The sequence below is a fragment of the Rhopalosiphum maidis genome, chromosome 2 (genome assembly GCF_003676215.2).
Source record: "Rhopalosiphum maidis isolate BTI-1 chromosome 2, ASM367621v3, whole genome shotgun sequence".
NCBI lineage: Eukaryota > Metazoa > Arthropoda > Insecta > Hemiptera > Aphididae > Rhopalosiphum > Rhopalosiphum maidis.
This window is the reverse complement of record NC_040878.1, coordinates 8,595,240-8,606,818: the sequence shown is the minus strand read 5'-3', so window position 1 is coordinate 8,606,818 and position 11,579 is coordinate 8,595,240. Positions and strand designations below refer to the sequence as shown.

The 11,579-nt window shown below is 23.4% G+C and overlaps 2 protein-coding genes across 4 annotated transcripts; one reads left to right on the top strand and one right to left on the bottom strand.

The window, feature by feature from the left end:
• The first annotated feature begins 983 nt into the window (after positions 1-983).
• On the top strand, positions 984-3,780 carry LOC113553182 (inositol polyphosphate multikinase beta-like). 3 transcript variants are annotated; one of them, XM_026956366.1, is made up of 7 exons: positions 995-1,203; positions 1,347-1,414; positions 1,506-1,601; positions 1,676-1,846; positions 1,963-2,087; positions 2,973-3,117; positions 3,188-3,504. In XM_026956366.1, exons 3-7 carry the CDS (start codon positions 1,514-1,516, stop codon positions 3,502-3,504), a joined length of 846 nt encoding a protein of 281 aa, XP_026812167.1. In that variant the 5' UTR covers positions 995-1,203; positions 1,347-1,414; positions 1,506-1,513. The 3 variants fall into 3 exon arrangements, with proteins under 3 accessions (XP_026812166.1, XP_026812167.1, XP_026812168.1); XM_026956367.1 differs by having other exon boundaries at positions 995-1,281; XM_026956365.1 differs by having other exon boundaries at positions 984-1,414; positions 3,188-3,780.
• Positions 3,781-6,925: 3,145 nt separating this feature from the next.
• Positions 6,926-11,328, bottom strand: LOC113553476 (glycylpeptide N-tetradecanoyltransferase 1). The gene is made up of 11 exons (XM_026956828.1): positions 11,060-11,328; positions 10,900-10,999; positions 10,466-10,580; positions 9,504-9,720; positions 9,328-9,444; positions 9,095-9,265; positions 8,666-8,846; positions 8,481-8,598; positions 7,616-7,761; positions 7,413-7,550; positions 6,926-7,345 (listed from the first exon to the last, which is right to left on the bottom strand). The coding sequence occupies exons 1-11, from the start codon at positions 11,122-11,124 to the stop codon at positions 7,325-7,327; spliced, it is 1,389 nt and encodes a 462-aa protein (XP_026812629.1). The 5' UTR covers positions 11,125-11,328; the 3' UTR covers positions 6,926-7,324.
• Positions 11,329-11,579: the final 251 nt, after the last annotated feature.

The following is an 11,579-nucleotide window of genomic DNA, read 5'->3' as shown; positions in this document are numbered from 1 at the left end:
TTTAATATTATTTTATTTTTAATTATATTGTAGTAATGTACATATTTATGTAGTTTATCATTTTGAGGGGTCAGATTTTACCGAGAAAAGACTTTGGGTCATCTGGCTTGATTCTCTTGATTGAATGACAAAATCTATTTTAAAATTATTTTCCTGGTTTGGTGATGACAATATTTAAACGAGAATTCTTTCATTGTTTTTCCTATGACGAAATAAACTATTATTGCAACAAACAAAATATAGATGTTAAAAGCAGTGGTAAAAATGTTTTCGTACTCATTACATAAAAATGTTCATTCCGGTTTGAGTAAATTAAATATGGCGACTTGTATATAAATATTAAATATATGTAAAAAGAATTAGTTAAAAATAAAGATTTAGTTAATTTATAAAATTAATAATGTACCTATCGTTTTTTTTAAATTTGCGTTTAGATAAGCGTTGAGTTTTAAGTGGAGTGAATAAACTATACATACTACATAGTACATGAATTCATAAAACTTACATCATACATACATGTTACATGCTTCTAAGTTAATTGCGACTTGAGTGCATATTATGCGTTGAATTACAATTAACGAAGTTTTGAGACTTAAGGGCACGGATTAATATACTATATGTCTATATTAAGTATAGCATATTAATCCGTGCTTATCTATGGGTTGTGGGCTATGGATTATGGACATAATTTAACATTAACATACTGCAATACTTTCTTCAGTTCTTCTCACTGATGGAATGTAATTTACGCAACAGTGTAATAAATACTATATGTTTATATAGACGTTACTGGTATTAGATAAACCAATAAAATATAAAAATAAAAAGTTCTGAATAAAATATAGGTATTTATAGTCGTGGATATGATCAACGTTGTTCAAAAATGAATTGACAGATGGCGCATCAACATCGTTTGTGATCCAAAGATTATAATAATTTATAATATCTTATCGAATGAGATTACGATAGCAAATTAGTGATTAGTTAATAGTTATCACTGACGAAACATATGTCTGTATTTTCTTGTCTCGTCTTGGTCTTGCGAACCATGTCTTAAACTCTGAAGCAACAATTTAATATAATTGGACGCTTTGTCTATATGTGGTCATTTTTAAGCATGCCGAGTATTTGAAAGGATTTTGCAATCAAAAGTGATATCTATTGACGTATTCAGCACATAAGCGGTTGATAATCGTATTTTGGGTAAAAAAAAAATAAAATAGAAATTTTTCAAATTTCCAAAATTCAATTGATTTTTTTACGTTTGTGTTTTAAAAAAATGTAAATAGTATAATAATACAATCATAACATTCAATTAGTACTTATTTATTCAACTCATAATTTAGTGTAACAAAAGTCCTGCCATCAATTCATGTTAACTGAAAACACAAGGCCATCAACAACTTCATACAAGGTTTGTGGTATTTCATGCACTTTTTTTTATGATTTTACTATATTCTAAATTTGTTGTGGGTATAGATTATTTTAACATTTTTATTTCATAGTAATAGTCATGGCTAAGTGGTTGGATTCAGACGATCTACTTCCATACGACAACCAAGTTGGAGGTCATAAATTTACTAAAGAAAAACCATTATTAGGTTTGTATAATTTTAAGAAATATTTGTTTGTAAAACTAACATATAATAAGCTATATATTTGCTTTTCTCCATAGGTTTATTGAAACATAAAGAAGGTTACATATTGAAATCAGTAGAAGGTGGTACCAAAGGAAAGAATGAAGTACGATTTTATGAAGAATTATTAAAAAATGAAAGCCTAATTAATCTCAGAAAGTTAGTTCCATTATATTATGGTACTGTTGCTGTTCAAATAAATTCTTTAGGTAAGTAGATTATTATTCATTTTTATATTTTTACTTTGTTTTTTTTACTATAAATGTTAAGAAACATAGATTATTTGTATGCAAGTATAACTAAATTGAATTTATTTATTATATAGACATGACATTCATTGTTTTGGATGATATTACCACGGGCATGAAAAAACCGTGTGTTATGGATGTAAAAATTGGTTCACAGACGTGGGAACCAGGATGTTCAGAAAAAAAAAAAAATGATGAAAATGTAATTAAATTAATTAACTTTTTATTTAAATAAGTAAAATTAGTACTTTAAGCAAAATTATTATTTAGCTAATACTAAATAATCAAAATCAACAAGTTCAAACTATCAGTTGCGTCTTGAATTAGTTCTATAGGCAGATAACATTTACAATATTAATAATGTAGAATTATTACCTTTTGATTTTATGTGCATAATATAAAAATAAATTAGTCATAAATTATATTAGAAATACATATATTAGGTATCTCATATAGACCGGTGATAACAATCAATGACTTATATTTAACATATAAATAACTTGTATTATATTTTCCCCAGAATGTTTTTAAATGATGATATATAGAAGAAATCATGTTAATAAAAAGTATAAAAAGTAATTTTCTGGAAAATAGTGAAGTATCACCTTTCATAAATAAACAAATTAAAAAAATTCTATTAGGATCTACTATTGTGTATTTGCTTTATATCAAAATAAAATGTTTTATAATTATGTACCAATGTAGCATTCAAATAATAAAAATTGTTAGCAGTAGATAAATACACTAACATTTATACTATGCTTAGTATGGATAGTATTATGTAGCCTGGTAGACCATATAGGAAAACACATAGACTATTTTGTGTACAAACTAATTCAAAAGGGAAAGTAAGACCCCCACAAAACTTTAATTGAACTGTTAAACGATTAATTGAAACACAATTTATATACTGAAACCTATTTCTTTAATAATACATACAATTATTTAAATTTAAAATTACTAATGTACACACTTGACAATAATACAGCATAATATTATATTATACAATCACATACCTTGATTTGAATGAAGGTCACTATTATGTATGTAATCAAAATTCATTGTTTATATTTAAATATTTTTTTAGGCCAAATATACAGAATGTAAAGAGCAATGGAGTTTTTGTATACCAGGTTTTCAAGTGTATGATTTATTAAATTCCAATGTGGCACAGCCACAGAAATATGATAAAGAATTTGGAAAAAGTTTAGATCCAGGAAAAGTTATCTCTGGTATCATCTTTATAATTAATTTAACTAATAATAGTTTTAGAATTTTACAACATATAATTTAATATTTCAGTGTTCGAGACATTTTTAAACTTTAACAGCGGATATCTAGGTCTAGAAAAACTAGTTCAAAGCTTTACAGCCCAATTGGATCACATAAGACGATACTTCCAAACTCAAAAACATTACCATTTTTATTCTAGTTCGGTACTGTTAGCATATGATGCAGAAACATTAAAAAATGACAAAAGCACTTATCCTTTGATAAGAGTTTCATTAATAGATTTTGCACATGTAACTCCAGCTGATGGTAAAATTGATTTAAACTATTTACAAGGTATTACTAATTTATGGACATTGTTCCGAACACAATTGTTACACAACAATTAATATGAATCTCTTCTTCAATTGTTGGTGCCCAATACTTATTAAATTAATATTTTTTTAGTTTTAATGTTTAGCTTTACTTATCTTATTTTGTTCATTATTCTTATTGTTTATTAATTTTGTCGACAACCAAAAGTATAAATAAATTATATTTTATTTAACATCTAAAACCCATACACTATCATACAATAGTAATTTTACTTTCTTTTCTAATAGTGTATTTATTTAAGATAAAATGTATAGATTTTAAATACAATTTGTGTACCTTAATATATATTAATTCTGAAATGTTTAATTTAATTAATTCTGATTTAATTATCAAATTAATTTGATGGAAGTTCTATTAACAGTTGATTGATGGATTATAAAGGTTAATATTGTTTTGTGTTATTATGAATTAATATTAAATTAATTTATTTTTAAAACTGTGATCTTGTAGCCAATTTTAAACATTCATAATTAATAATAAAGGTAATATATATGATGAAAAGTTAAAACGAAAACTTTTATTGTAAATATTACATTGTATATAACAATATTTTAACATTTTATTTTGTTATTCATAATTATATTTTACATAATTATTATGTGTTCAAGATTTATTTTTACTTGTTTTAATTTGAAATTATATTATTTAAACTTTGTAAAAGTAAAAGTTGAAATATATAATACAAAAATGAAGTTGTGTTTATTTATTTAGCTATACCAAAGTCAAAGAATATAATATTTTAGATACTTGTATCTTCAATAAATTTTTATCTTTTGATATCTATTTATTAATTTTATCTTTTAATAATTATATATTATACATTTATATACAAACATGTGTGTACTTTGTATTTTATTGTTATATAAATTTATTAGTATTTACAGTATCTTTAAAAATAATTGAAGACAACACAATTTACAGAAAAGCTTATGAGAAAATCAATTTTGCTTTTGATAGTAAATTGTAATTCCAAAACGAATACCCATTGATATTTGCAATTATCACAAAATAATTATTTTAGCATTCTCCAGATATTGTATAATAAATAAATAACTAAGCTTAATTAGTTTTTTTCAATAAGTGTTTGTTGTTCAAGCAAAATCTTCAATTATTGTCTCATAACTTAAAAATATTGTCAATTTACTGAGCAAGAATGTTTGATTTAGTAAAAAAATAAACGACCGTCATTCATAGCCAATTAAGCCTTAAATTATATATTTTTTTTTTTCAACAAAGAATACTTATTAATCCAACAATTTAATTTTAATTTTTATGAAACAATAAAAATAAGGTTTGAATTTGTGTGTACGGTATAAATTATTTTTTAACTTCTAACAAAAGAAAAAAAATCTGTATTATAAAACATGGATATGGATTATGAAATATTTTATAGTTGCATATCTATGTTGCAATTTTATAAGAATAAATTAAATAATAATTTAAAAAGTTTCTTAAATCTAATATTTTATATTTTAAGGTACATAAACTCAAAAATATTGAATGTATTTTGTATTTTATATCTATAATAGGTAAACAATGATATATACTTGGTTCAAATTTCTAAACACATAATTAGTTGTTGATGTTTTTGTCGGACTGAGGTCAGGCAAAATTATTATGTCTTCCCTATTGAGTCAACCATGTATACGCCTGCTGTGTACTTTAGCCACTCCCTTGCATACTAGTCGGTTAAAGACTGTGTTTCTTAACTTGAATAAAGTATTATCTAAATTATAAATGTGTCTGGCAACCCCAAATAAGAATAATAATTTATGTCGCAAATTAATGAAAAATAATCAACTACTAAAATTAACTAAAATAACCTATGTAAACTAGTTCTTTATATTACCTTCACTTACAGAATATACTCTGGATAATTTATGAGTTGAATAAATTATTTTACAACATTACATTGACTTATAGAATAAAATATTCGGCAATTTGTTACCCTTAATGTTACTTAAATTTTCACTGTATTTGTCAATGAATAAGAGTATGAAAGTATGTAGAATAAAATGTAAATAACTTCAATTTTTTAAGAAATTTAAATTCAGTTTAATAAGCGCCTGTATTTTTCTGTCCATATCTTTATATCAAGTCATTTTACACTAACCATACAATTTTATGATAACTACATAATTAAAAAAAAATTGATTAACTCTTTATAGTTACATAACTATACAGATTACACAAACCAAATTAAATGTATATATAGAATAACAAGTAAAGACAAGTTTTACATAATGACTTTAAAATCAATGATGAATTAACTATTACTTTATCATATTACCTAGCTTTTATTCTTTAAGTATATATTAATAATATGTAACTTGATCCCAGAATCAATTTCTTCATTGGCACATTCTATATATTTTTTTATAATCCAACTACAGTGCATAAAAATGAATATTGAAGTTTATCGTAAACTATTATTAAAAAAAATATATAAATATATTCATAATAATTAATATAACATTGTATAAAAATATTAACCATAACATGTTGATTTAAGTAGATTGTGTCAACGTTTCTTATCCTTGTCTTCCTCACAATGCAAAACAATAATTATTTAAAAAAATAAAATATTATAGATTATTATGATGTGTTGAGCATAGGCACACATTTAGTCTTAAAATAGGAAGTTCTAAAATGTTTTACCTTAAAATGACCCATTGGTGACTTTCGCCCCCATACACACAAGACATAAATTAATTTATTTTCAAATAAAATTATAAATTACTACATTAAAAAATAATTGTAGTACCAATTTAATCTGATTTTCAATAAACCATCTTTTTTTGACCAATATATCATAACATTTATAACTGACACTGAATACTTTTCTTTTAGCTCAAAATAAGCCGGGATGTTGAGTATTACAAAGTGTAAAAAGAAAAAAAAAGATATCAGAACTGATCAAATAAAATATGAAATGAAAGATAAATATTTTTAATAATCAAGTTTTTAGCAATATATTTATCACTAATACTGAAATATAATTTTTTTAATATGAATTCTATATTTCCAATTTCTAATTGGTACGCAATTGGAGTAACATAATATTAAATATTATATATTTATTTATAAAATAAAAATATAGCAATACAGAATAAGATGGTAGTAAAATGTTTTCCATATAAATATAATGTAAACGTGACTAGTTTTAAAAATATTTAATGACAATAAACTTTTATAAAATTCCAAATGAAATTATAATTTTTTTAATTGATATTAATAGCATATTTATATAGTCAATAGTCATAATAATTAAGTTATTATAAGTATGACTATAAATTATTTTAATGGAAAAATAAAATATTAATTTTGTACTTCAAATTAATAAGTATATATAACATTTTGTAGATATCACATTTAACAAATATCATACAATTAGAGTATCAAAAACCATATTTTATTATATAAATGGTCTATAAATTCACAAAATATTTTATTGATGATCATTGATTTTAATAGGTAATATCAATAGTAACTACCTTTACAAATAAATTCCAAAACCTAATATATATTATTATGAAAAATTGTGACAGAAAAATTTGCTATTTTTAATAACTACACAATAATAATATATACTGTCTGTTGTTTCTTCCCTAACCAACAATTAACATTCATTAAAACTTAAGTATTAAATTTGTTTGCACTATTTTAAATTCATTTTTTACCAGTTAAAAAATTATTACAATTGCAAAATATTTAAAAAAAGGAAAAATATATATATTTATAAATATAACTTACATTATTAATCAATTGTTGTTGGGATAAATTATTATTCATATATTGTACACAGATTATTCAACTTTTATTCAGTGACACTTATTATTGAAGGATTAATCCAATCTGTAAATTAGATTATTTAGTTTAAATAACATATTTACAATTAAATTATTAAATATCAAATTATTACCTTTTCACTTTCAATTTCAGGACATTTCCAATTGTATAAATAGTATTGTAAGTTTCCATCTCCAACTCCAAATTTAAGTTGCTCCAAAAATTCCCTATTGTCCATAAGGTCTAAGGCGTTGAACACATCAAAGTTAGCCTAAATAGTATAAATTGCTTTAATATAATAATAATGGTAATAATATTACTGATAGCGTAACTTACATCTCTAGCCGAAATAAGAGCGTCTTGCATAAGATCAACCCATGGCGTTTTAGTAGACACATTATAAAAAGAATATGCTGCCTTCAATGTACGATAAGTTGGGTGATGCATAATAGTCGAAGGAAGAGTATAAAAACTAACTAAATCTGTAATAATGTATAAATTATAATAGACAAAAAAAACCTTCCACAATATTTATAGGTCTAGTAAGGATACATAATAATTAATAATGTACTAATGTATATAGATTATAGTGTATACAGTAGAAAAAGTTTATACCTAATGGAAAATTAAACAGGATTCTAACTTATCTATAACCTAATATCCCAAATTATTTAATATTAATTAAATTGGGCATTAGTCATATATATTTTGTATGCATAATATACATATTTTATGTTTATTTGGATCCCTTGGCATGTAGTAAATCTATGTACCGGACTCTTACTAGCTACTATACTCAGTCTTTGATATACTTTGTCATCAAACCTGTTTACAGCAGTGTAAGATGCGCAGAAAATTATTTTTTCATTGAACAGAGTATAGTTTATTTACAATTAATATTAAAGGAAATTGATAAATTATTGAATTTATAGAGGAAAATATAAAATTTGGCTAAAAGGTTTTACTCTTATATCAATTTTTAAACGAGTTACAAGAATTTGAAAAAATAATAAATTCTTGCAACTCATTTTAAATGAAATAAAATTTTTTTGCTTGTGTGCAATTTATATTCTTTACTAGAAAATTCAATATCTAAATTTGTTCTAATATCTAATATCAACTACAAACTTTAATAAAACTATAGTACATAAATTAGATATGTTAGAAACAACTGTGGAAAATTCTTCAAGTACAATATTACCTGTAATTTTGTTATCATTTACAACAACATAGGCATCGATAATGCCTTCCTGAGGCAGGAACCAATGTTTGAATTCTTCATCAGAAAATGAAGGTGACAAATCAAAGGTTTTCATATACTGAAAAGTAAAATTAATAAATATTATAACTTTAATTAACTTCTATGTTAGTGTAATCTATTCTAACACTAGAAAGTAATTTTCGAGCTTGCGGCAAGTCTTTTTCAGTCAATTTGCGAAATCCAGGAGTGCGAGTTGAATCAGGAAGTTTATGTAACTTTAATGTTCGTTGCATGGTCATATTGCGACTCAAGTGTGAAAACTTAACTTCTATTAACTTCTTTGGATTTAAAGAACGATGCCAATATCTAAACAATATAATTTTAATCAACATAAACAAAATGTAACACTACTTATGTTTATTTATTTTTTAATAGTTATTCTTAAAAAGTATATTTAATGACAATCCAAAATCCTATCCTATGTTATGTTGATTATCAAATTTTTTTTATTTTATAGTATAACAAAATAAAACTATTAAATGTATTAGACATTAAAATATTAATGATAAAATAATTGATAGTGAAAATTTTATTACAAAAAATCTTTTTATTACCTGCAGGTTCCTATAGGTTTAGGTAAAACTATTCCAGCTGTATAAACAGCTTGAAAAATACCCATCTGATTCACACGTCTTGTTATTTCACGGATCAAAACTGGAGCTACTCTTTTACTACGTAATTTTTTATGAACGCAAAGAAAATTAATTTCAACCATTTTTTGAGACCTATGTAAAAAATATCAGTATTTTATTAAATAGTTACAAAATAAATAATAAATAATAATTACTTGTTATAAACTTTAAGCAAAGCTGGGATGGCACTAATGAAACCAACTAATTTATTACTTTTAATAACTCGTACTCCAACATGCCATTCTTTTAACCATCCAGGAGGTTGAAGAGCCCTATTATTAATTAAACAATATAAATATTGAACAACTTAATATTTGAATATTAAAAATACCATTTTAAAAAATGAGGCTGATAATCAAATCGAAACATGCTATCTTCATCTTCAACATAGTTTTCATTTAATAATGTGTACAATTCTTTTAAAACAAAAGGATCGTCAAGACTAAGTGTATCCCATTGAAAACCATCAGGCAATGTAAATGGTTCTTTTCTAATCTGATCTATTGTTTTATCCTCTTCAATTGGACCATCACTAACTATCTTTTCAGCTATATAAATTTATTAAATTAAGGTATAAGTAATGTTATTATGAGACATAATTAAAAAAAATCCAGTTAAAAACTGAGTTTAAAGATAATGTTATATTATGGTAGTTTGCAGGTATGACAGATAAAGAAAAACTTCCTAAAAATTGTAACAGCCCCACAACAGAAGTATATGAAGATTTTTATTAATTTTAATAGCAACATAAATATTAGGAAGTTTTATTTTTTTTAAAGTAATTTCGATTGAATCAAAATTGACTAAAATGCATACCAAATTTAATGATTGTTACATGTTTATTGCTTTTCTTAATTTATAAAACATTTAAATTACCTAATTTTTCAATGCTTAAAAATATTTTATTTTATTCTTAAAATGAACTAATATTATTTATTATAAAATAATAATCGTAGTAATATGAATTATGAAAAATAAAATGTTATTACATAAATAATAATCTAAACTAAGTACAAATGTTGCAGATTGTTTAATTATTACCATTTTATTATCTGAGTTTATAATTAAAAATTACTTATAAAATATTATGTAAAGTAACCAAACAACATTTTTTATCTATCCTTTATTTTAAATTTTAAGCAAATGATAAATTAAAGTGATACATGCTAATATATGTTGATATTTCATATAGTTAAAAATTTAAAATACTAACCAATTGTCAATAATACTAATAAAATAAATATTTATATATTTTTTAAATGTTATTTAAATAAAAATAAGTAGACTACATACTCATTTTAGGTACTGGTTGTGTGTACCAAAAACGATATTGTTTATGTAAAGCCTCTTCTGGAGTTTTAGCTGCTCTTTGTTGAAGTGAGAAGACTTCCATTGCTTTTTGAATATCCTGCAAAAAGTAGCAGTTGTAAAAAGTAGAAATTTAATGTTTTTACTAAAAAACTATTTTCTATATAAACTACCTAAAAGAATGAATTAAAATCTGTAATTAAGTTAACTAGTGATTATCGATAATATAATATTTTGATTTATATATAATCATATAGCATAATTAAAGTGAAATTATAAAAAAATTTGTTTTAGATTATTAAAAATACAATTTAAAATATAGGTGCAATTTGTCACCTAAAATAATTTTGTTATTTAATTATTGTGTTTATTTAACACTCACAATTTGAAGTACAATTAATTTAACGGAAATTACTAACTTGAATAGAAATAGTAGATGGTAGAGTAGTTTCTTCGACAGTTCCGTTCTGAGTGCTTTGTTCTGCTTTAACATTGTTTTTACGGTTTCTATTTCGTTTTCTAAAAAATGAATATAAAATTAAAAACCAGAATAATTTATGCACTTATTTTTCTTTTTACTTTTTTGTTTTTGTGACTTCTGTGTTTGCTTGTTGCTCGTTTGGAATTTTTGGTGTTTCACTCATAATGTTTAAGGTTTAATATAAAGTATAGTTTGAAGATACTTAATTGCAATGTTGACAAGTAAGCTAAAAATCAATAAACTAATAAGAATTTTAAAAAGGTGAACTATAAGCTAAAATTAAAAATAATTTATTAAAATCCACAAGACATTGGTGATGAGTGAGAAAAAAGCATTATCGGCATTCGGCGTTCGGCATAAAGTTAAAATAAATTTATAATTTTTTTAATAATCATAGGTCACGAGGTTGCATAACCTGGTTTCTGGGATTCTATTTGATAAATGATAATAATCGATATACATGTATCAATGGATTTTTGAAATCGAAATCGTAATATTACACTATCGATAAATTGTACTATAAATAAATAAATAAATAAATAATTACATTTTATTTTTTTATACAATGATAATACAACATGCTTTATATTATGAAGCCATGGTTAAAATATAAATTAT

Bases quoted from the DNA above. Each gene is read 5' to 3' on its own strand.
- LOC113553182 (XM_026956365.1), top strand. From the start codon at position 1,514: ATGGCTAAGTGGTTGGATTCAGACGATCTACTTCCATACGACAACCAA. The intron at 2,088-2,972 runs GTAATTAAATTA...ATATTTTTTTAG, and splicing joins AAAAAAAAAATGATGAAAAT to GCCAAATATACAGAATGTAA. The intron at 3,118-3,187 runs GTATCATCTTTA...TTAATATTTCAG, and splicing joins TCCAGGAAAAGTTATCTCTG to TGTTCGAGACATTTTTAAAC.
- LOC113553476 (XM_026956828.1), bottom strand. From the start codon at position 11,124: ATGAGTGAAACACCAAAAATTCCAAACGAGCAACAAGCAAACACAGAA. The intron at 11,000-11,059 runs GTAAAAAGAAAA...TTCATTTTTTAG, and splicing joins GAAGTCACAAAAACAAAAAA to AAAACGAAATAGAAACCGTA. The intron at 9,721-10,465 runs GTATGTAGTCTA...AAATTTATATAG, and splicing joins ACAACCAGTACCTAAAATGA to CTGAAAAGATAGTTAGTGAT.